A 27,009-nucleotide genomic window follows, 5' to 3' on the forward strand; every position below is an offset into this window, starting at 1 on the left:
AAAAAAAAAGGAAGGAAAAAAAGGAAGGAAAAATAGGAAGGAAAAAAAAGGAAGGCTATGAAAACAGAAAAATGGAAATATGAAACATAAATAGTCTTAAGATTCTGTGAGCTATTTCTTCTCTACAAGATACCTTCTCTGTATCTACATTTCATTATCTCCCTGCTCTGGGGTCTGAAAAGGAAGCTTGCATGGTGGAGAGGGGATATAATACCATCTGCAGATTTAAAGATGGAAGTGTACGGAACAAGAAGCACTTCTGCTGTATATTTTTGGTGCATTCCATTTTCTTTTTCTTTGAAATGCTCCGAATATTTTCTTGTTGAATATGGGGGAAAGGTTTATGCTCACACAAAACTGAAGTTTACTGGGGAAAGCTACTGCCTGGAGGGCTGAAGAAGTGGCAGCCAATATGATTTAGTTCCAAATCCTCAGATCTTTCATTCCTACAGGGAATGACTTTCCATACAGTAAATTTAAAAATCCTGCCTCTGCAGTATGTTTCATTACACCCTTTAAAGATGGCATTTTGCTGTGGATGTGCTGCAGGTTCAATTACCCTTTCCTGAAGTGTCACTGAATTTCCTGAGAGGCCTTGGGGAGAAGTAAGGTTTAGATAAAAAAACAAGCACCTTTATTTATATAAATGAAAATGACTGAAGTAGAAAAATACTCACTAACTTTACAACACAAAGACAAAACAAATCTTTGCTCCCTTAGAGTTCTTCCCCTACCTTTCAACTAAAGCACCCTCATATAAAGGAGAAATGTACAGTCTTTCTGCCAATGTTCATATATTAAAAAAACCTTAATATTACCCACTGGAAAAAAGCTGTTTTTTCTTGACTAATAGTGTTCTTTGAGAAAATTGTTACTGTGGCTGTTTGAGTTTTTGATACAGAGCTGGGACAGAAACTCTGATTTGTGATCCAAGTCCCTCATGTTCTTTATTCCAGCATTCCTATTTCCATCTTAAACAAGGAAAGATGATGGTCACAACTTATTTACATCTATTTGGTAACACCATCATCAAAATATGAAAAGAAGGTTGATGTATAATATCTCTTAACATTCTTGCAGGATAGACTCTACTGCATTAACAGGTGAATTTATCATCAGTACATAAATAGAAGGTTTTGGATTAGAGCCTTCAACTGGGAAAAAACTGGTCTCTGCCACTCATGCAGTAAAGGATTATGTATTTATTTTGCGTGCAAGAAGATAATATGGAACAACACCATATAGTTTCTGAACCACATGATCCCAGCGAACAACAAGATACAGCCATTTTGGTACTTAAACTGGGTTATGAGTGCTTTTTTCTTATGAAGACATACAATCAGAAATCCAAATGCTATTCCTCTGATATGCAAAAATTGCTCCTTCATATCTTAATTCCAGTATGCCATGGTAACCTTTATTCCTTCAGTATCCTGAAAAATGTGGTTTACTGAGAATGGAATGCTCTAACTTCAGGAGTGCCTGCAAGGATTAAAGCTATATAGCTGTTCACCTTAGCAGTCACACGCATATTTGGAAAGTTCTTTATCGTTCTACACAGGAAATCAGAAAGCTCCTTCAGCCAGTTTGGTTCATAATGCTTGAAAATGAGCTTCTGCTTGTTTTATTTTATTGCACGCAAGATAGGCTAGCACTAATTCCTGATTCCTAACCATGCTCATCTCCTAGACCATAGTTCTCTGACTGCTGTCTACATACTGCTTTAAATACTAACTGCATTTTCATATACAATGTAAATGAACACTTAATGTGCAGCAGAACCAGACTGAATGTCAAGATTTGTTTCTTGGTACAATACCTTTTTTTTTTCAGGAGGTAGCTTTGCATTTGACATTTAGGAAGAAAATAATAGAAAATTACTTAAGTCTTTTATCAGGAGAATACATTGCACCTAGCCTTGTGGGTGTTAAATATGCACAATGATGACAGAGCATTTGTACAAGAGTAACAGTGTAGTCCTAAATGGCACAGCCAACGAAATTAGTTCAATACTTGCCATAGGTACCTGGCAATTTTCAGCCAGAAGTTATCAGTTAGACAGTGCTATTTTATGCACATTACTGACAAAATCAAGATCCTCTGCCATGGGAAACACTGTAGATTGTGCAGGTGACATGAAAAGATTGAAGTGCTAACTGTGACCATATTCAGTGTAACACAGTTTTTAAAAAATGTCGCAGTCCTACTGACACATGACTTGATCATCTAGCCCTCCATTTAAAGTTATCACTTAAATTCCTGGACTCATATCTTTTCTCTTCTGACCCGTTCTTTTCTTATACTTCATGGGAGTATGTTCTTGATTCTGCAGGGGTCATTTATTTGTATTAATGCTACTTTATGTTTTCCGCCCAGTTTGTTTTTTTTTTTTTCTTCCTTCCCAACAGATAAGTTGTTTCAGAGCCTCAAGAATTACTGAATCATTGCAAAATTACGGGATAACAACCCTGAACCTCTATTACAAAGCTTGCAATGAACATGCAGAAATAGCATTTTATTTTAATACTTGACAAGTTCTGTGGACCAGGTTAAGATAACAGTTTGATATGCACAGAAGATGAAGGATATCACTTTTCAGGAATCTGTAAAATGAAATATTTACACTGCCTACTTTTTCAATAGAAAATTATTTTAAACTATTTTCAGATTATTTTAAGAAAAATGAACTGATCTTCTACATATTGAAGATTTCAGTGGAAAAACATAGATGGAAGTGCTAGATTTCCTCAACAAGCATTAAAATTACATCAAGATGACACTGCTGTTGAATCCTGAACAAGATTTCTTCAGTATGCACTTCTGAAAGTTAGTGTTCACAAAGACTCCCTGGAGAGTCCATGGAACAGGAATGGTCCTGCCAAAAAGTGAACCCAAGTCTCATGGCCTCCTTTGGAGTGTATTTGTTTTACTGTAGCTGAAACATGAGATTACCAGAACATGAGAGATCATAGCCACTTCTTTGAAAGGAACAAGTTTCTACTCAACAGCATACATTTAGAGGTGATTCCAGCTCCAGCCTCCTGATCTAGGATGTTGATTCCAGAGATGTCACAATCTCCTTTAGGAGAGAGTACTAGTCAGGAGGGTGAGAGGGTAAATTTGCATAGCACTCTCTATTATTTAGCAGATAAATCAATCCACTATTTACCCTGTAGGAAAAAAAAAAAGTCTTAAAATCTGGGTATGGTGGATAAAAAAATGGAATAAATCAGGAGAGCAGGTCCTGGGGAACGCAAATATAGAAACACATGTGGTCAAGAAAAAAAGGTTCAAAATACGTCCCAAAGCAAACAATTTGCTGGCAGGAGCAGTGAAGTCTGGTCTTTCTTTGAGAGACTGCACCAAAATGGAAAGTAAAGAGAACTTGAACATATCTGATCTAAATAAAGTGACGTGTCAATGAAATAGAAACCGACAGTTTGAAAAGAAGGTAACAGCTGTAGATTGGGAGCAAGAAAGGTAATCAGGAGAATTGCTACTGAGCCTGTGAGTTGTCACAACCAAGAGGTGAAGGCACACTGCAGAGAGGCCATAATGTTTTAACACTGATACCTTTTTCTGTTCATTTGCTAGCAAAGAAACCCTTTGGAATCTGACCTCTCCATCCCCTCAGTCATGTCAAGCCTGCTTTCTGTACTTTTGCTCAGGAGGGCTCCTCTAATCATCTCTCTTTTTCTGCTGTCACTGCTACTATTAGTGGTCAACCTGGCCCCAAAAACACAGCAAACATAAATCAAAAAGATGAGTAAAGGGCACTAAGCATTTTTTGCCCTTACTCACAGCAACAGAAGGGTGAAAGTGTAAAGATGTATTTAAAATGCCAGTTTACAAAAATTAAAATTTCAAATAAAGACACATAGAGCAAGCTATGAGAAGTGAAACTAGAGAACAGACCTAGAAAGCATGTCAGGGAACAGAGAAAATGCACTTCATTTTATTAGTAATCAAAACCAAATCCAAGCAGGTAGCTTAATTACTGAGGTTCAAGGTCTAGGTTTTCCAAGAATTTTTTGTTACCATCACAAAATGTCTTCTCTCAGATATTTTCTTCATTAAGAACTGAAAGTTATGGGTGTCATGATGGAAACATGAGAGTATATAGCTAAAGAACTTGGGTGTGCTTGGACATGAGGATTACTTTGGGTATGATGATAAATGTCATCATAGTCAATTAATTTTTCGGTGTCCACTTTTACAGGAAGTGTGAAGTCATGGGCACAGTCCTTTAATTGCACTGAGCTTTCAGTTTGCTATATGCTCCCTATGAATCAAGATTTCAGACTCATAAGTAGGAAACATCACAGGTAATCAGCACCTCTGGTTTATGATTGAAATATTCTAGCACTGCTTTTTAAAGTCAAGTGGACTCTTGGTTCCTGTGTTCCTTGAGTTATACACTAGTAGTTTCATCATCTATTATGACATCATTGATACGTTAGTTGAAACTCTTTACAGATTATCGTATGCCAAATTACTATTAGACTCAGTTACCCAGATCATTTAATCACAGTTAAACTTCAATCTAAATTAGGTTTTATTTTCCTTACTGCATAGCCAGAGTGAAAAAAGATCCAATTTTAAGTTATGAAATTCCTTCAATTCTGAGGTCATTGAATGGTTTGATTATGACAGAAGTACACCTGAAGTTCTTCCAATCTTACTGTTCTACCTGTGCAGTGTTGATAGAGCACATTAAAATTCACAGCAGTCCACGTACTACAAAATTCTGCCCTGAACAGTCACTGTCGTCATATGTTTTACTGTCTTCTAGTTAAAGACTCCAATAAAGCACATATTTAGAGAACTCCTCTTCAGTTAGTATTCTGTGCCCTTATCAGGAAACTTGACATCACTGAATAAAACTTTAATAAACGCAAAGAACACAATAATGCAAATAATAAAGAATGCAGATACTTTAAAATTAAAAATATATTAACAGCATCTGATTTGCCTATGAATAAGTTATTTCCTGATAACTTTAACGTTTATATTCATTGCTTATTTCCTGTAATTACAAAGACCTAATCTACGTAACTTATTTAACATCTGAATACTGCCCATACATTCATGGCACGATTTTATTAATCTCTGGTCAATTATTTTATCTCTTTCCTGCCACCTGTCCCAAAAAGAGCTACTCTGCTTAGATAGTTAAGATGCATATAACAGCAATTAGGATAACGTTTTAATTTGATTTGCCATATAGCTTTCAGTGTTATTAGAAACACAGACATTGCTTTTAATTCAAAACGAAAGAGTTTCTTTTCCTGTAAGAGGAAAATTTCTCCTTATTATCTTTACAAGGTCACTGTACTGCATACATTTGGGAAAAGAATACTACGCTAGAGTACACTGCAGTGTACATGAAATTCAGGAATTGCAATTTCTAGCTCTTCTCCTTGTTTGCTCAGTGACCTTAGATAATTTTTTTGTATCATATGTATATTTTGTATGGTATGGTTTCCTCACTGTTGAAATGAGACAGGAACATCTACCTCCCTGGGGTGTTCTGAGATGTAATTAATAGCCTGAATGGTAAGAGGAAAGTACTTTAGATGTACTTAGCAGAACATCCAATGGAAATGAGATAGTTATCTTTGAAATAAGACCACTGAAAACATGAGAGAACCTCCTTGGATAATTCAAGTTGTGCTGACTTTCTACTAAACCTCAGAACTTCCTCTTCCCTGAAAGGATGGTTGGAGGCAGAGTACTAAGCAATATTTGGAAACTTTGCTCTACTCAGACTGACACTCGCTACTACTGACAAAGCCAGAATTTAACCTTGTATATCCATTCAGAAACGACAGTGGGCCTATTCTCATATTCTGACTGGACAATATATTCTATTTTAGAAAAAAAACCACAAGATCAGACTTTGCATTTTTTTTTTTAAATGACAGCATACACTAAGTTATTCCTATTATTTTATCTCCTTTTACCTATGTGAAAAGACTGAAGCATACACAGAACTTTTAAAGCTTGCTGTCTATGTATTTACAGTTTCAAGCAAAGAATAACTAGAGTGGCTAGCTTTCAAATCAAAAATTGTACCTTCACTATTTGAAATCATAGAATGGCTTTCTGGAAGTGAGCTCAAGAATCATCAAATTCCAACCCCCACTTACACTATGCTAAGTATCACCTGTTTTAATACAACTAAACACTAGTCTACATATGTAGTACTTATGGCTCAAAAACTTGAAATGCCAGGAAACTCTCTGGTTTAACGCTCTATTTTGCAGACTTGGCTTAGATGTTCTAAAGACCTGCTGTTACTGTGTTTGACTCTCTTCCCTTCAGATAGGCTAGCAAACTGTATCACATGGATCCTCCAAATTTACCATGTACTGTGACTCATCCCGGCTTAAACTGGTCATGAAGAAACCATGCGACTGCACTGGAGTAGATGAAATGATTACTGTGGCATAAATAACATCGGCATAATGAGCAGCAGTGTTTAGAGGATGATTTCTTACAAGGCTTCATTCACTTCTGCAGTGAACATCTGCTGCCCAAAGAACAGCACTAAAGTACACAAGTAACTGTCCTGGGAAACGCAACATAGGGAGGAGACATTAGTGTTTCTCTGAGTATGAATATTACACTATGAAGAGCATTCTATTTTCCTCTTATTTTCAGTAGAAATTAACATTCTATTACCCTATGGTGATAGACCATGAAGTATGTAGTGATATCCCAGGACTATATAAATGATAATCACTGCACATGTACCAGGATAACACAATTTTCTGCATAGGTTCTCCACATCTGCTGCTTCCATGATGAAAGTGAAATTATTGCATGAAATACTGCGTCTGATGGTTTTACATTATTTACTCATTCTGCAATATAGAAATTATTTATAATTCAGGAGTAATTAACCAACATTGCTATAAATTAGGAGCATTCCTTTCTCGTGTTAGATGCACTTTTTTTTGTTTGCAGTATAGCAGCAGAATTATTGAAGTCCAAAAATTTTAAAGTATGCAGCCAGTTGAAAGAATGTGACAGATTTAAATACAGAACATTCTGAAGAATTATAACTTAATTAAAACAGTGATTTGACAAGACTGAATTAACTTCAGTCTCTTCCCTACAATAGCCATCACTACTGAATTTAAAATGTGCTTGTTTTACTGCAGACTTTCAAAATCCTATTCTTATGAAAATAATAAATCTCATCTGAGGAAATAGATACTATCTAGGAGACAGCTAAGGTTATTCCTCCAGTAAGAGATTTGATAGAAATTTGCAGGAAATTGAGGAACTTTTTTTGACAGTTCCTTCTGTCCCACTGAGTAGGAACTGAGGTACACAGGACCCTTGATACCCTAGTTAGAATACGAATGACTGAAACAGAAGATCAACAGAAGGCAATTTATATGGCATATATTCTGCTTGCGCTCAGTGGAAGTCTTCAATGACTCCCATTTTTAGTGGAAGAAAAGTAGAGATATGTACCAGAAGACTCAAGAGCACTTCAGAGTTCCCAGAGCTGGTTCATTCCAGAGATATGCTCACCTGTATAATGAACAGGGGAGATTAGATGCCTACATTCCTACATTGATCTGGACAGCTTGGGGGAGACTGGTATTCACACGCATGCAAATAAGAGTGATTTGCAGAGAGAAACTGCTGATGTTCACGCTGCACGTCTTGGAGACACTCTTCCCATTTCAAACTGACTCTAGCTTGAACTGGAATCTATGACCACAGACAGTGTGAAAACAGCTTTTAGTTCACTTTCAAACTAAACATCTTTTACTTTGAACTCACTCATGATGGGAAGAGAAATATATGAAGATAATTGGTAAATCTGCTTGGAAAGCAGATCCTGTGTTAGTGTAGTGGCCAACAACAAGCTCTAACATGCTTTCTGGTTGCACTATTGAGGCTCAGCAGGAAAAGTCTACCACACTAGGATAATCTGACATCTGCTGCCTCTTGGCATTTCAGCTGCTGCTCAGCATCAAGGACTTATAAAAGAAAAAAAGAATAATATGATCTTACAGTTACATAGAGCTCAGCACAATCTCTAGGCCTAAAGCAGACTAAAATGGTAGGCTTTGGAGGCTAGACCACTTTTTTTAGAGAGAATCACAAAAATCAGGTTCACAAAAGAAGCAAGCAAGCGGTCTTGTTCTAAAACTTACCTTTGACATACCTACTCAAGGCTAAGATACTTCAAGATCTAGACAGAATATAAATTTCCTTTGGTAAATTACCAATGATAGCACATATCAGATACCCAACATAAAAGCTCAAGTTGTTTAAGTGAACAATAGCAAAGCTTTATCAGTTAGTGTTAACAAAGACCTTGCTTGTGATCACAAGCTACATAAAGCCAAACACTGTCACGAGAAGAATCAGACATTTGCTTCTTAATTTTATGTATCAGTTTCTACTTTATAGGAGATCTTGATTTCCAATGCTTGAAGGCTTAAATGTGGATATGCAAAATAAACAAATAAATTAAAATTAAGAAACCCTTACCATCCTAATCTTAATGGACGTTAGGACTGTTGGTCCTAAGAAGAAGTGCAACTGCTTCTAACAACTATTTTTTGTGATAGCAGGCAAAGTATCACTGCAGAACACCGATAATTATATGCAGGAAAAAAGCAGTCTCACGCAACTGGTGATGTGGGGGTGGAGGGAGACATCTCTAGTTTGTGGAACACTCCTTCCCAGAAACCAGCAACCATCCAGGACATGCTCTCCCTTTGGAGGACTGGCCCTTAAATGAGCTTAGGGAGGGGTGGACCCTAGGTCCACGTGGGTAAAAACTGCTTGCACCTGTTCTTCCTGGGTCAGCTACTCTCTTTAGCAAGTGCTCAATCATCAGTTCTGGCTGTGACATAACAATTCCCTTACAAGTAGCGAGGACCTACAATATCAATGTTATTATCAGAAAGCAGGATAGAATTTGGATGTCATGGCTAATAAATTTCTTATCTTCACCTGCAGAGCAATTGCTAAGAATGGGCTTTTCAAAATTCACAAAATCCTTTTTCTCCATATACTGCAGAGCATCTTAATCTGCTTTTATTGTCACTTCCACAAAGTAAACAATCTAGGGTACGTTTCTTACAAGGATGGTAGTTAATTGAGCTTCTCTATGAAATGAGCATGCTTCATTTCATAACTGGGTGTTATTCTTTATGTCTCATATAGTAACATGCCTTCAACTAACCTATTTTTCTATCAAAATTTCTGAAGTTTGAACCCTGCATATACTCTTCCTAAAATTTTATAACTACATAAATGAATTACTAGGTAATACACTCCTCAGAAATAAGAAACTCACAAAATTAACAAGTAAGATCATCAAAAATTAGTGGAACATCAACATACTTTTAAAATTATTATCCCTATAAATCCCTACAAAGAATTTGTTTACAAAGTACTGTTTGTGTAGAGCATTACTTAGTAAACTAATTGTCATCACAACTGCTAAACTCTCACTGAATGACTGGCAGAGAATTATTTGTGAAATAGTCAGTTAAATCATTGTGGCAGCATTATAAAACTTAAATGGTTGGTATCTTATGTTAAAAGGAATTACATTGAACAGTTAAGCTCTCCAATTTTAATTAAAGATGGAATTATTCTAGAATTGAATACCAGTTGTTTATAAGTGAGTACTTCATGTTAAATTGAAATACAATATCCACTACAAAATGTAATTAGAGAAAATGAACACTTTTTTTTTTAAAAAAAAAAGAGAAAAAATCCTGAATAAATGACAGTAAATAAAAATGATCCAAATATAATTTTTTTTCCCAATTCCTTTACTGTATCCAGAGTATCTTTGTCAGCTATCATTAAATGAATCAGAATGTAAGGATTATCCTAATATTGCTAAATCCTGTGGGACGTTTTACCACCCTGAAAATTGTAAAGGATACAAAATCATTTCCATGAAATGAACAGTTTCTCAAATGCAAAAATATCTCATTTTATTTTTTGTCAATGAAATATTTTTCAATTCTAGACCAAAATGACCATTCTGATTTATTTTTTTATTTAGTTAGAATAAATCTAATTTGCACTTAAACTGAAAAATCAGAATGTTTTGGGTGGGGTCTTTTCCTTGATTTTTTTTTTTTTAAAATCAGGCATCAGAATGAATTGTGAGAAAGGAATCCTGATGGTAAAAACACAGTAAAGTAACTGCATGAGAGGATCTCTGCTATGTATTTTTATTCATAGAACGTACCTATTTCAGGGAGGATAGCGGGATTTTACTCAACTACCTCAGAAACGTCTTTGCTATTGTCCTGGGAGATTTTCTGGTTGGATTTGGAGGAGATCTAATTCTCAGGAACCACTATATCAGAAACTGAACAAGGAGTTCAAGGCAATTAACTCAATGTGTGGATTGTACAGTGGGAAATAGTATGTCTTGCCTACCCTCAGATAAGTAACTTAGGCCCTTTCATTCTTGTTACATTCAGAAAGCTGAAATTTGAGAATGACATGACTTGCAGATGGGCTCTGCTCTGAAACACTAGTGCGATGTTTTCATCTTTGTACAGACATCCCATAAATCCATAAATCTGAACAACTTCTGAGAAAACCTACAATGCAGACAATCAGACTTCACCAACTTTCTAAAAGGAGCTCAGAGGAGACCAAGACAAAAAATCACAACAAAATAAAACCAAGAAAAACAACACCTAATATTCCTCAGGAACCCAGATAGAAAGAAAAGTTACAGTAGACAGCTTGCACAGGAGTACCACCGTGCTTTATAACACTTAACAAAATACAGAGTAAAAAAATATCTGCAAATGAACTGGGATGAAAGAAAGACTGATGATTTCTGTGGGATGCTGATATGTGAAAGGGTGGTTGATTTTATACAGTCTGATGGATATAAAAACCTCACAATGAATTGCAACACAAATCCTGAAACAGAACTAGAGAACTGAGATGTACTAGGGAGTTAGGGTAATAAAAGAAAGCTATATAAGGCTGAGAAGAGGGGACACCAGAATGCTTATTTGTTGAGTGGGAGGCAGTGGTAAGAAAAACATACAGAGAGAACACCAGAATTTGTTTGGAGAGAACAAGCAGCAGAAAGAACCTTCAGAATTCAGAAAATGAGAAAGTTAAGTGTAAATTCTATAGCTGCATATATTTTGGATTACCTCCTCAGATAAAGAGTTGTAACTCTAGGTTGCAGAAAGTTCACATTCAGGTTTCCACAGCATGGAGTTAACAAATTCATTAATCTGTTAAAGTGATGCAGCAGAAGCACAAATACTCACATGCAAATCTGTTTCTGATTTCATAAAGTAGAAAAACTGCAATTTGAAATATTATTCTGCTTTTACTATGTTTACTGTAGGTTACTGGCAAAACTATTCCAGAATGTTGTATCTGAACGCCAGCTCAGAATGTAGTTTACGCAAAAATGTACATTCACAGTTATCAACTATGTAATTTGAAACAAATCTAGCAAAGTAAAGCCAGACATTTTGAGTTTGTTTCAGCTGTATAATGGAAAACAAAACAAAACAAAAAAACTTCGTTCAGAGCATAAATTTAGTCATGATCTGACTTCTTGAACACTTTGTAAGCCTTAGCTAATTAGTTCTCACTAAACACCTGCTGGGAAAACAAGTGATATTCTTCTAGTTTTACAAATGAGGGATTGGAGGAAGAATGACATTACTTTAAATGGCTTGCCCAAACATACAGAGAATTAGTGTGGAGAAGCCTAGTTAAAAATGTAACAGTGGCAAATTCCTACTTCTGAGCTCAGATTGGGCTTTTCTGCACTGCCCAAAACCTTAGCAATGCATCTAGGAGGGGGGATGATGTACAGGGAATCCAGAAAAGGCTGGAAAGATATTTCACTGTAAGTACTAGAGTATATATAAGTTGCTAATAAAACAAAGGGTAACTGAAGCACAAATGTACGGATAAGTTATTATTATTACTTGTTTAGCACTGGAAATGTGCTTGACTGCACATTGTGTAATGCAAATCTATTACAAATACTGATTATACGAAAAAAAAGAGCTATTTCTGATTATGCATTGCAATCATTTTGACAGTATCTCAGGAATGTCTTATGATTGCTGTACAAGTACAAAGGAAACTGCGACTTTATATTATGGTGAAATTTATTCCACAGCTGCACGAATAAAATTATTTTTTCAAGCAGCAAACCTTATGTAACCTCTTAATGTAATGTCTACTTGCAGTGCCATTTCTAGCATCTCTCATTTTCATAATGCTCTGGAAGTCACTACGTAAACTTACAGTACTTTATTAGTAACGGTAAATCAAGCATGATAGTTACGTTGAATGCTCCAGGGTCAGTCTCTAAGATGACAACAGTCAGCAGTGCTCTCTTATTTCAGTGAAAATGCCACACAATTCACTGTGTCATCTGATGTTAAAAGGTGCTGAAATCAATTTGATTGTAAAAGGCGGAATAGATTATTGTTAGTCATCAAAACACACCATTAATGTAAGAAAACCGATCTAGAAAATGGGCACATTGGAGTGATATTATCTTTTTGTGTCATGCCTTCTGTCCCTTTGGAAAAGGCATATGGCAGTTCAGACAGACTTAGCAGGTAGAGGTGTGAAGACCATAATGCTCCCTCTGTCACTGCTGCCTCATGCAGCCCAAGGATACGACCCCGCCTCTTGGTGCAGGGAGGGCTAACATGGGGGTACAGAACCCTCTCCTTCCCCTTTGAGAATGTCTACATTTCAAAATCTTGCAAAAATTGCTGGTTGAAGTGATGCACGTGACAGTAATAGGTACACAGGATTACTGACACATCAAGCAGACGGAAACCTACCACTGAAATATATTCAGGCATTAAGCAGAAACTTCACTGTTGCTGTTTAAGCTGATCTATGACTGCAATTAATTTGCTTTGTAATTTTGATCAAAATAAATCTGTCCAATTTTCTGGTCCTACTTCAGTAAGTCAAAACTCACTTTAACATCACACAAATCCATTTAGATTTGGCCTTGGTAGAAGCAGAGAGAGAAAGAAAAGTATGTGGAACAAATTTCTGAGTTGCCAGTGACAGATTTTTCTTTGGATTTCACACTTTTGCTAAAGACAGAAGAGACCTTACCGTAGCTGTCATAAGCCTCTTCACTTGTTCCGTGACCATAGTCATAATATTCAGGCACACTGTAACAGATACAGACAGTCACATTACTATTGCCATGGGTAACCAAACCCAAACAGAGTGTAGAAAATGAAAAGTATTTTAATACATGGTAGCCCCGCTACTTTCAGGAATAATAACAACTTTAAAAAATGCAAAGAGAAAGGTATTAGTGACAGTAATGGCTATAACAGATGACAACACCTTTCTTATCTGTTAAGCAGAAAACATAATTGTCTCTAAATATGTAAATCTAGGAGATATGACAAACAGTGTCAGAAATTCTATTTGCAAAAATAAGGTCTGAAAAATGTCTACCCACTTTATTATTTGCAACTGTTATACTGCCAGAAAAGATGTAAATCTCATTTACCTGTTATTCCAAACATATATGCAGTATCAAATTCAGCATAGTTTGTTTTTTTTCCGCAAAACAGACTAAATTGTGCTATATGGAACCTGTAAACTACTTATCTTTACTGAGAGCACTGACAGTTTTTCAGTTTTTCTCCTGAAGAATAAAGTGTGTTTCTATTGGTTGGCAAGAAAAGCCTGATTCTCCACAGCCGTCTTCCTTATGCAGTCAATCACACCCATGCAAAGTTTTACACAATACTAATATAAAACACATTGAGAGGTTCAAGGAGTAGAAAATCAGACTCGAAGTAGCTTGACTGTTATTATAATTTATTCTTTGCATTTGATATTTGGTATCTGCCACCAAATTCATGAACAGAATACATCTGTTTTTGGCTACTGGGCAGATCACAAAAGGAATCAGTCTCTAACCAGAAAACCTGCAATGTTCATGATATGATATTGTATTTTTTGTTTCTGCAGGGAGCCAAACAGAAATATAGTGCACTTACATAAATATCTCAGACACAATATCTCCCTTGCCCCGTTGGCCACCCCTTTTCTGATGGAACCCAGGACACCATTGGCCTTCCATGCTGCAAGTGCACATTGCTGTTCATGTTAAGTTTTTCATTAACCAGTATCCCTAAGTCTTTCTCACCAGGGCTACTCTGAAGCAGTTCTTCATTCTGTTTATACACATATCTGGGATTACCTCAACCCAAGTCCAAAACCTTGCAAAGGAAGAATACATCTTTTATTTCTTGAACACACCTAGCATTCTGTAGCATTCTGTAGCATTTTTTGCAATCATTCTAGTAGCAAGTTAGATAAAATGTACAGGACAACCAATTGTGAACTGGCACTAATGGTGTCAGAGATAAATCTCATCATATGCACAGAACTCATAGTATTAGATCTAAGAAAATGCTTGAAATTTTCAGAATAGACAGATGACATACCACCTAGCTCTTGTAGAAAGCAGCATGAAAAATCTCATGTAATACAATTTAAGCAATGGAATTTTGGAATGCTGTAGGCTTTTCTATGTAGAGAAGGGTGTTGGAATAGCAAACAGCGTTACTGGAGAAGAAACCCAGAAAACTCATCTTCTGTTAGTAGATATTAATATTTCTTCCTGATATATTTTACAAAACAAAGTCAGCTCTCAAATGAATGCATTTTGGATCCAGTCCTGCAACAGCAGACCTGTTTTCATTGGTCACTGAGTAGGGCCTACAGTGTTTACCATCACCATAACATCCAGCAAAAAGTTAAACGTGCAAGAGTAGGTAAAATTTCTTTGTTACATTATGGTTTTTGTATTTTTTTTATTTTTTATTTTTGTTTTTTAATTAAAGAATACTGAATCATACAAACAAGAAGAACGTGAGATAAAATCCCACACAGTGATCATTTGGAACTTAAATATATTAAATACAAACCATTAAAGTAAGAAACAAGCTGTATTGAAACTGTAGAAAGGAAGTGACTGGAGTGATCTATTGTGTACTGCATTTTTGATGTTTATGAACACAATCCTTAACGTCTTTATGAAAACACATAACTCATAGCACAATGTCTAAGTTCTCCAACTTTATGTCCTTGCATAATACTTTCCATGGAATGAAGCCAAAATGGTGTGTCAAATTCCTTGCTAACTCATATACATTTTTTGAGCCAGACTCCTTATTCATTAGTCTGCTTTATTTTAAAGCTTTCTGAATATTAACTATAATCTATTACATACATTTATTTGTAAACATTTTCGCCTGTATTTTTTTATTAAAAATGAACAATGAATGTTTATAAAAAGTAGATGATAGAATGTGCTTCTCCATATGTAAGGTTTTTTTCTTGATTATTAACATACAGATAAACATAATCATTTACATTATGCTCAGTTATGGAAGGAAACAATCAGCAAATGAATTCAGCATAAATAAACTTGTTTATATAATTTTAACATTCTCAGACTGTTCCTGGAAACTGTGATCATCGTGAATTCTAGAAACCTCAGGTTCTCTTGGCAGTGCTAATTAGAAACAAGACATCATTATCTGTCATTAGCATTCATTACTTTCAAGCAACATGAAGTGTAATTTACTTAAGTACAAGCACCCACCTGAAAGTTGGATGCAATAGATTTTATAAACCAAAAACAATCAACTCATAACAACTTCACAGTTTTTATTCCTAAAGTTTTAAAGCATTGCACGGTACTTTAACACTGGAACTCTGAAACATGGACCACTTGATATGTCAAGACAGACTTTAGTAACCTTCTGTATGTACCAATTATTGAAGTGTTGATAAAATGAGACTAAGAAACTCTTTCACTTCCTCAGATAAATGCACGAGGTCTTGGTCTCTTACTGTCTACTACCCCCCTCTGTCTCTATATCATTTCTGTTAAGCAAACTGCAGTGCTTACAACATTAAATTCTGATAACTGCTACAATTAGATTCTTACTTCCTATGCTAACAGGATCCTACCTAAAACTATTGTGGGGTTTTTTTTTTTTTTTTTTTTTTTTTTTTTATATGAGATTGCAATTGCAGTGGTTATCCCTCATACACAAGAGAGGCAGTCAGCAGGAGTTACTACACAGTTGCCCATGGAAAAAGAATTGTTTACACAAAGCAGTACGCTACTTCTTGGAAGACAGGTGAGAAAGAATTCATATAAACTGCAATATTTGCAACTTTTTAAAAACAGTATTTCATAATATTTTGTAGCAGAAAAATGTGGATAAGTAAGTCATATTTCTAGGGATCTGGGACTTACTGGAACAGTTCTGTATAATTAAGCATTAAATGTATAGGAAAGATAAGAAATATTTAGAATAAAGGAATTTCTTACAGGATTGGGCCTTAAATCATATGGTACTTTACAAAGTAGATCTTTGGAACTAATGGATTAATTTGGTGAACAATTTAGTGTATAAAATCTTCTGTTTTCTGAAAGCTAAATTTTGATAGTATTTGTATTTTTAACAGAGAAGAATGAATTTATTACAATACTCCCAGGCTTATTCGGTTGCTCACCATATGCCTGAAGTCATCTAAGTCTCATTTACTTCCAGTGTTTTCCTATTTGAGTTCATATTACTGCAGCCCTCCATTAAAAAATAAAGAATTAATCCAGAAGAGTTATAAAGACAAGGGCATGGAGCCTTCCAGAATGCAAGATGACTGGGTTCCAAACTTTCAAGTCTGAAACTTTCAAGTTTGAAACAGAAACTAATCCACCTTTTATTTGCCACAACCACACAGACACATGAGGATTTCTATTCAAACGGAATCACAGAATAAAGGTTAGAAAGACCACTAAGATCATCTAGTCCAACTATCAATCCATCACCACCATGCCCACCAACCATGTCTCTCAGCGCTGCACCTACATGGTTCTTGAACATCTGTAGGGACAGTCACTACACCACTTTCCTGAGCAGCCTGTTCCTATACTACCCTTCCTAAGAAGAAATATAACATCCAACCTGAACCTCCCTGAGTACAACTTTAAGTCATTACCTCTCATCCTATCACTGTTACTTGGGAGAAGAGGCAGACTCCCACCTGACTATAATCTCCTTTCAGAGAGTTGTAGAGACCAATAAGGTCTTCCCTGAGCATCCCTTTTTCCAGACTAAACAATCCCAGTTCCCTCACTTACTCCTCATAAGTCTTGTGCTCTAGATCCTTCACAGCTTTGTTGTCATTCTTTGGACATGCTTCCAAGCTTCCAGGTCTTTCTTGTAGTCTGGAAATGCAGCACTGAAGGTGTGGCCTCATCAGTGCTGAGTACAGAGGTATGGTCACCTCCCCGGTCTTGCTGACTGCACTATGTCTGATACAAGCCAGAATGCCGTTGGCTATCTTGGTCATCTGGGCATGCTGCTGGTTCACGATCAGCTGTCAAGTAACACCTCAAGATCCTTTTTCTCTGTGCAGCTTTCTGGCCACACTGCTCCAACCCCTGATGCAGGGAATTGTTGTGACCAAAGTGAAGGACCTGCCACTTGGTCGTGTTAAAACTCACACAACAGGCCTCGGTCAATTAATTCAGCCTATCCAGACCCCTCTATAGGGCCTTCTTACCCTCAGGCAGATTGACACTTCCTTCCAATATGGTGCCATCTTCAAACTTACTGAGGGTGCACTCAATCTCTGTGTCCAGATCATCAATAGAGATATAAAAGAGGGCCAACCCTAATACTGATAGGTGAGGAACACCACTCATGACCAGTCACCAGGTAGATTTAATTCCGTTCACCACCACACTCTGGGCCCAGTCCTCCAGGCAGATTTTACCCAGTACAGAGTACACCTATCCAAGACTTGGGTTGCCAGCTTCTGCAGAATACTGTGGGAAACACAGTCAAAAGCTTTACTAACATCTAGGCAGATTACATCCATGGACTTTCCTTTGTCTAGGGTCTAGGTGGGTCAGCAGGTCATAGAAAGAGATGAAGATGGTCAAACATTCCTCCCACGTGCCTTAGTGTGTGTTAGATGTGTTCCATGATCTTCCCCGGCACAGAGGTGACATGGACAGGTGAGTAGTTCCCAGTTTCCATTCATCCTTTTTACCCTTCTTAAAAATGGATTTGATGTTGCTTTTTTTTTTTTCCAGTCACCAGTTACTGCTGAGTACTTCCAAATGTAACATAAAACATCTGTAGACACACTATTTGCAAAGGGAATTATATGGAATTTTAGGAATCTTATCCAGTTTTAGAGGAAAAACTTTACTTTAGAGCAACTAAATTTCCATTTTGCTCATTGAATCAAGTAAATGAGAAGTGGCATTTGAAAACAGTTTCTGATGATAAATGCCGTAAGTGGATTGCTGTGAAGATACATAAAATGTCATATTCTAGGCTTCTTGGCTTGATTTATTTCAAGAAGTTGGAAATAAAATACAGGGAGATCTTTATTTATGAACAGGTGGATATAATCACAAAGCCAAAATGAAATATGACAAAGTATAAATACTTTACATTCCGCTTAAAAACTAAGAGAACACAAGTAGTAAAAAAAATAATAAAGAATATCACATTTTACAAAGAACCAATGTAACAACTCTACCTTATTGCCATTTGAATTATATTTATGAATCTCTACACTGTATAGGAATACTTTGATAGACAGGGAGAAATGATTAAATATCCAAACAAGATTTATGCATGTAATGCTGAATAAATTATTCACAGTCCTGCCTAAACATCGCTTTTAAAATAAGGACAAAAATGTTTGTATTAGCTGTGGATATTTTTCTCCAGTACTAGTCTGAAGGAACTTTTTACAATGTTGTTGTCAAAAAAAGTGGAACTGATTGATTGAATACGTTTATATGATCACTGATTTAAGCATTTATTAAAAATTATTCTATCTTCAAAGAAGATAATTGACATCTCTCCACATTTTTCTTCTGACAACTACCATAACACAAAGCTGACAACTAAAACTCCTCAGTAAGACATTAGAAAATGGAAAATGCAAATATCACTGTGAATTTCTCAAGCAGCTGTAAGCTTTTGTCTTAAGACTTTTCCATATTTACTTCAATTACTTTGATAGTCAACGAAACAGCCAAAGATCTTACTTTTATCCTGAACCTGTTGATTTTCCATAGTTTGATGGAAACCCTTCAAGAGCATTATAGCTGGGGATTCCGTTGTGTGGAACATAGATATTTGGAAACTACAGGCACAGAACACTGAACTACACTGCATCTGCAAGGGACAGGTACAGAAACAGTGACATTGGAAAGTGATGACCAATCTGAAGGCTACTGCTATCCATCCCTCACATTCAGAGCAGAAGGTTGTAAGACGTTCACCCCTGAAGAACCTTGGGAGATTTATTTACTCTTACATGCCTACACAAGTCAGAGAGAATACTCTCAAAACAGGTTTTGTGGTGTGTTTTGTACTAACTATTGTGGCATTGTAGTAAGGAGTAAGCTGCAATGTTTGGCTACAAGTAGCTCCTTAGGTAGTTTATACCTCGCACGAGTAGGCCAGATCCTTCATATTGACAAAATTAATATCTCTTCATTCTCATGATGCATCTTACTTTTTTCTCCCCTAACAAATCTTGCATCTTTGCAACAGAAGTAAGGAAACAGTTTAATGCAGAAAGTTCGTCCAGTGCTGCACTGGACTGCATTAAGAAATGTATCATAGTCTTTGGTTTATGTACATTTGTATATCTTGATGAAAATGCTCCTGTGAAAATTTAAGATCTGATATCTTTATTATTAAGATATCCTAAAGGAATTACAGAATCATAGAATTTTTTGAGTTGGAAGGGACATTTGAAGGTCATCTAATCCAACTCCCTTGCAATGAACAGGGACACCTACAGCTAGACCAGGTTGCTCAGATTCCTGACAGACTGACTTTGCGTGTCTCCAAAGAAAGCGCTTGCATCACCTCTCTGGGCAACCTGTTCCAGTGCCTCATCACATTTACCGTAAAAAGCTTTTTCCTTATATCCAGTCTAAATCTCCCCTCTTCTAGTTTGAAAATATTTCCCCATGTCCTGTCACAACAGACCCTGCTAAAGCATCTGTCCCCTTCCATTTTGTAGCCCCCTTTTTAAATTGAAAGGCCATTATCAGGCCTTTATATTACTTACTACAATTAAATACAGGATGCAAAACACATGGAAGTCAGTATCCTATGAATAAATTCTTTATGTATTTAGTGTTTGAAACATCAGATTTACCTTAATTGCCCATAAAAGTATTTCTATCAGTGGTACAAGCCAAGCAAATCAACCTGGAGTTTGAAAATTGGGTACTTTTTTTATAGTTAACAAAACATCTTCCTGATCCAATTAGATTAGCCTGTGTTTTTATCTTGAAATCTAGAGATTACCTCAGAATGTCACCTAGATCACTTCATCTACCTCTAAGCAGACAAATTTATTTATATAATTTAGTGAAATTTGTATAATCTGGTTTTAACAGGTACACTGAGGGATATTCCCAAGAACTGTTTTACTATTATTTGTTCTCTCTAATGTTTATCCTGAATTGTTACTATATTTTTTGCTGAATCAAAAACTAGCTGAGAGCTTGATAGGATCCATGAAATAACTTGTGTGCCAAGCATAATTATGTATGGCTGGTTTCAGAATTACACTTGTCTGAAAGTGTTATTTTGCCTGCAGCACAGTACTTGTGAAGAAGAGATCTTTGGAATTAGATATACATATGCAGCCTTGATATCTTGTGGTCAAGCAACAGTAAACAGGATGATTTAGAGCTCAGGTCAATACACTCTGCAGATGTAAATAATTCCTGAAGATTTAGCTGGATAAAATATTCTTTGCTTTACTTCCTAAATCATTTTGCAGCATGATGAGCTCTGACTCTGAGCATGTCTCAGAGTGAAATGACTGTATCTTAAGCCACATAAGTGACAAGGGCTGAACTGTGGTCCACGTTATATATCTGCCTATCAGATCAAGGACTATCAGATCCCTACTAGCAACCCACAGTGCAGAAAAGGGAACTATAAATACAAGCTGTATAGTAGATTGCATAAATTTAATAACAGAAACAAGAATAGCCAGGAAAGTAAAGTTTCTTTTCAAAGTCAATAACTTGTGGTATATTCAGCCATGGAGGCTGAAGGCGCTCTTGAAATTTTCAGTAAGTCTATGTCATCATAAGAATGAGAATCAGAATTGCAGAGCCTGCTACAGGTTGAATTGGTAGGTAATTGCTATGAATATACAGTCACTGAGATGCTGCTTCATTGGTATGTTGATTGCAACTATCTGACATAGCTAAACAGACTTGGCAGGATCTATGTCCTAAAACATTTTTTTTCATTATATTTTTGTTATTAGCATTGAGAAACAGAAGTCCACATGACAGCGCTGTTATAGGGATCAACCACAGATAACTGTATCTTTTGAATTAGATAAAATTCAGTTAAATGAAAGCTATGCTTGCAAATCTGAAATTACATGATGCATACTTTTTCTTTCTTCTTCTTCAATCCTTTAGGATAAATTTGTATTGGAATTTATCTAACAATGTGTACAAGTCTTCAGATCAAGTAAAAAAAAATTAGAATTGATTTCAGACATAATAACAACATTTTAAGACTTAAGTCTGTAATATCATAAACTTCAGAAACGGCTTTTCTACATCATTTTCTTTTTTTTCCTTTTTGCTTAGCATCTGAGTTTGCATTGTGCAGTTGACAGGCTAAAACCAAGTCATAGCCCCAGAATGATCTGTATGTCAGCATGGAACACGTGTCTAGAGGATTGCTGCCTATATTATCATATTAACAGTAAATATTTTGCCAAGAATTGTTTCAATGCCTTAAAACTGGGGTGCTATCATCAGTGAGGCTGGGTCCAGGAAGGTAAGAGAAGCACCCCTTATATATGTCATCCTGCAGCATACAACACAGATGAAGATAAGTTATGAAAAATCCCACGTAACATTGGGGTTGGTTTGTAAGTCAGCGATGATTTGCACTGTTTCCATCTGTCTTTCAACACTGAATTACTTATTCTACTTACGTTACAGGTTTTCTGATTTTTTCTTTTTTCTTTTTTGCTTAGGATGGAAGTCATAGACACTTCTTTCTTTATAAAGTACTCACACAGCAACTCATTTTACACCAGAACTATAATTTTAAACAAAAACCAGACAGAACAAAAATCAGAAAAGCAAGCCAACCAGCCAGACCAGGAAGCCTTAGCCAATATCCAAACTACTTGGTCACTAAAAAAGAAATGACTGTCTGATGTCTAAGTGTTCAAGCCAGACTATGTGGAAAAGGGAAATTATATCAAATCCAAATTTCAAGCTTCAGATGACAACTGTTAATTCCTTTCTTTTCCCTTACAGGCACCACTGTTTACACTTCATATAATGGACAGATTATGTACATGTTAAATAAAATATTAAATAAAATATACCCTTTTTGGTTCATCTTCTGACTGGCCAGTCAGTTCCAGACTTCCCCCCATCTCTTTTAGCTGTGAGACACGGTACGTATGAAACAAAACTGATGATGCTAACAGAGACACAAAGGTCACTGGAGATGTGTTATCAGTAGGTGGCTCTGATTCACGAGCAACTGATTCACTTCTGCAAAATCATTCTGGTCTTGGCTGAGGAATTTGGCCACAATTTGCACACAGAACAGTCTGATGCCCTATCAGACTTTAACCAAAAAGGTAGATCTTGAAGATCTCACAAAACATTTGATCCTTTTTTCCTGGTGATCTATTGTTCTCAACCTGTGGATCATGGACAGTGGTGTTGGCTCAACAGACTTGTAAGTTCCTGTTTAGAAAATCAAAAATGCACTGTATTTTGAAAATTGACAGAATACTCTTAACATCTTCTGTGCTACAGTTGACTTGGAAAGTAATACTTTTCCCATTTTGGATTTATCATTTTAAGTTTTCTTTTATGAGTTTGCCTTTAGCCCTATAAAAATTGTATTTCTCTCTTTCAATCAATTTTTCTGTGAGAATGGAAAAGGACTGTTGCCATTATATGTTCTAACATGTTTGAAGATAAGAAATCATTGAAGATATCAGTGTGCTATGCTGCTACTAAGAATGAAAAGGTGAGGAAGCAGCATATCTTTAGAAGCCTGCAGAAGAACATTTATCTTAGCAATGAATACTGGTCAGGTGATGGTCAAAGTCAAGCCATCCCATTGGTGACAACTGAGTCTAGCTAAAACCTGTTCAGTAAGAGTACATACCAGAACTCTGTTGGACAGACAGAATGTACTCTTTACAAGTTTCCAAGTATCAAGCAAGAGGAAGGGCTTGCTTGATTCAGTTGGATATTATCCAGTTGCTAAGGCGCTGTTATTTGAGAACAGCAGGCTAATTCTTTCCCTTACCTATAATCTGCTCCTCACTATTGACACAGGTTAACAGGCAAAACAGGGATGGTCATCATACTCAGAGATTTTACATCTGATTAGTATGCCTAAGTTTCATACTTCTAACTAAAATTGTTATACTAGAAGTTCAGAAGCTTGGTATATATGGGCAAGTCTTATCACTGAAATCCATCTCAAACTGAATGGAAAGGAAGGGAAAGAGATGTTCTAATGCTAACTAACTCAAATTGCTATAAAAACGTTCCCTATGGAAAGTTTATTAAAGCTGATGTCCTCTCCCACCCACCGAAATGATTGTTTCCATGTTCATTTGGTGTCAGATAACACTTTCATTCCAATTACGTTTAAGTCTGTATCTTTGCATCAATATAAATACAGTTTTAAAAGTAGCAAGGCTTCTAAATGTTCTTGCTAAAACTCTAGTCTTTTATGGAATTTTAAATAATAATTATAGACACATTTGGGAAGCCATTATGGGACAGGAAGATGAGGAGGAAAAAAAGGTGGCTTTAGATATACACTGTCTGTTAGTTAAAACAAGACATTCCTCATGCAATGTATGCCATAGAAATAACTGTATTTCTTATGATCTGTATTTCTTTTCAAGGGACAGGTGATACCATAGCTATGATCCTACTTTTTTCTTCAAGTTGCTTTTGTGTCCATTTCAATGGTCTCTTGAGGTATGTTTTAGCTCACTCAGCCATACAGACTTATTGTAGGTTTCACTCCAGTCTGATAGCAACATTCTATCATGGTCTCTTTCACAATGACCTCATACCCCTATTATCAGTCTAAAAATCAGAGAACTGTTATGGAGGACAGAATTCTCTGTCTGGAAGAGTGGCAGCGGTAGAGTTCATCAGAGAAGAGCCTATTCAAAATTTATTGCTGGGCCTGCAACTTTATCTCTAACATTCGGTACAGATCACCAGGTAACTATACAAAAGAACAGTGTTTATGCCAACTTGCATAGAGATGGTCTGGGTGCTGAGTGTTTTTGGTGCTCCTGCTACATGATTCTATCTAATAGCACAGTGGTGTATGCCGACGTCATGATCATTTTCTCTGTTTTTGACAAAACCTAGTTTATAAAAAGTCTAAATCATGCCTCTTGAGCAATGAAGGACTGAGGGCCCTCAGAAGAAGTATATGTGTGGGCAGATAGTCTCTGGTGAGAAAATATGAACTGGACATAAGGCACAGGTTACGGTTATGGCAGTAGCAGGCTAACCAAACAGTGTTTTCACGCAGTGCATTGAGAGCATAGGAGAAAAAGTTACCATTCACTCTGCTCTAAATCACCCAGAATTCAGTGTTCATTTCTTCTCAGTGATACATTCTTTAGTTTGAAGTGTCAACAAGAGTAAGCTTTGGTCAATGCTCTTGGTGAGGCTGATAGAGCAGAGTATGGACCTACTCTAAGTATTTCCATATTGATTCCTTAATGAGCCATAAAAAACAAGTGGAAACTCAGTCCTTAACAGGAGCAGGAATCTTGGAGTTCTGCATTAATCCACTGACTTCAATTATTTTTTGTGTCATGCTTCGAAATTTCAGTCAATCCCTGCAGAGGGCAGTAATGATTTTTTTTTTTTTCTCTGAGCACAGATTTTCTACAAGATTTACTTTTTTCCCCAGTAAATCACACAGTGGATGAGATGAATAAGCACTCTGAAGTGGTACAAATTATCTTTCTTGTTAGGTGTATGTGTGATATGTGTTGCTTCTATAATCAGATTTATTAAAAACTTGATCTAAGATTGGAGGAAAACTTTTTTGGTATTTAAAGCAAAATAAATATTTTTGACCCATTATTCATGCATATAGTGCAATATAACTGTTTCAGCTCATTATGGAGGTATTTCTGTGAAGTTGGATGAATGACCAATGAGGTACAGAAATCTATACTGCATACCCAATGGTCCATTTGTTCTTTACATCTTTGAAATCTGAGCAGTGTGTTAATCCCCAAGTGAAATCAAAAGACTTCATAAGGCCTTCAGTGACACTCAACATGGATGACAATGGCTTTGTATCCTGCCATGTATTACAAAAAGAAATTTATTTGAACTTTTGTAGTAGAGTAGGTATCTTGGTTGTAGCTCACATTAATAGTGAACATACCTGACTATTTAACATAATGGCTGTTTAATTTGCCAAATTATTTGACTCTGTAAATTTTCTGTTTTGAGTCAAATTATCACAATAAGTTCTATTTCCTGTGACAATACACTATCACAGCAAAAGGCTGAATTCTTTTGAAAAAATTAAAGTACACCTGACAACAAGAATATCTACCTACTCAATGACATGACAGGTGCAGCTAGTAACGTATGATTACTTAAAAGTATGTTGTCAAAGTATCATTGAAGGTGTTCACATTCAGGTGTGACAAGTCCTTTTAAATATGTTCACTGGTTGTAAAAATACTTACAAAGTTTTTTCTGCCATCTCAAATGCCACTCACTACAGCAGTTTTAGAGCAGAACTTAATTCTTATGGGTATTTTCACCAGCAAAATGTTCAATAAAACCATGCCCGGGGGGGGCCCCCCCCAAAGGAAAGAACGGGTAGAACTCTCTATATAATAGTGACTTTCTCATCCAGTGAGTTGCAAATGAACTCAAAATACATATATTTTTCTTTCAGAACTTCATTCGCCTTTCCACAATCTAACACGCATTCTTAATGACTAATAAGTGCATTTTCTGAATAATTGATTGAACCACTATTTTATCCCTCACCCTAAGCATGGAAAGAATGTCATTCACATTTGATAAACACAGTCCAACTCTGCGTGTGGTGTATGTGCACATAAAGAGTGATCACATTTATTGCCTCTTTTTAGTGATATAAATCATAAGTGTTATGAACATGATTCTTCCATTACCTCACAGGGTAGGGACATAAAACAGGATTTCTAACCTTCGCGGCCTTTATCAGTTCTGAAAGCTTCTGAGAAAGTTAATGGCTGAAAGCAGATAGCTTTAGCATTACTTCAGGCACATGATTCCATTCCATAGTTTACCTTGACATACTTTTTAAAACAATTTCTTTCTTGCTTTGCTAAAAATTTTGTAAAAACATTAAATATGAGATGCTCTTGACAACTATGCACTACTAAAAATAAAATAAAATTCATCAACGAAAACAGAATGACATCAGGTAGTAAAACAGTGTAGTCACTTGCTTTTTTAAAACAAACAAAAAAAATACTCTTGCAACATTTGCAACATTTAAAAAAGTCAAACTGTCTGTATTTCTACTTCATCTGAATTATTCTGCTTATTAACTCTGAACAGTATTATTAGTATTTGATAGTTACTCATAGTACTGTGAGCTACTGAACAATTTAATGTGGAAAATAAAAGCACGACATTTACATAAAAATCCAAGAGAAAAGATGTGTCTTTATTTGAAAAATTAATGAAAAAAGTACAAATGCTTACCTTTGTGTTTGGGTGGCATAACTGTTATCATATGTCTCATAGCTTGGATCATCATATTCACCCCCATATCCATCATCATATCCCTAAGGGAAAAACAAAACACCAAACCTTAGAAGAGTGTTAAATTA

General features: G+C 36.1%; 1 protein-coding gene across 2 annotated transcripts in view; it reads right to left on the reverse strand.

Moving 5' to 3' along the window:
- Positions 1–27,009, reverse strand: part of KHDRBS2 (KH RNA binding domain containing, signal transduction associated 2) — a 320,519-nt gene that overhangs the window by 23,632 nt on the left and 269,878 nt on the right. For both annotated transcript variants that reach the window (XR_006181714.1, XM_042888016.1), the window contains exons 7-8: positions 26,882–26,964; positions 13,135–13,193 (exon numbers count right to left, since the gene is read on the reverse strand). Coding sequence is in view for 1 of the 2 variants with exons in the window: in XM_042888016.1 (XP_042743950.1) it covers positions 13,135–13,193; positions 26,882–26,964 (142 nt within the window). In the remaining variant the exon portion in view is untranslated. The remainder of the gene's footprint in view (positions 1–13,134; positions 13,194–26,881; positions 26,965–27,009) is intronic.

Source organism: Lagopus leucura, unplaced genomic scaffold (genome assembly GCF_019238085.1).
Source record: "Lagopus leucura isolate 7727_CA_CO unplaced genomic scaffold, USGS_WTPT01 Super-Scaffold_73, whole genome shotgun sequence".
NCBI lineage: Eukaryota > Metazoa > Chordata > Aves > Galliformes > Phasianidae > Lagopus > Lagopus leucura.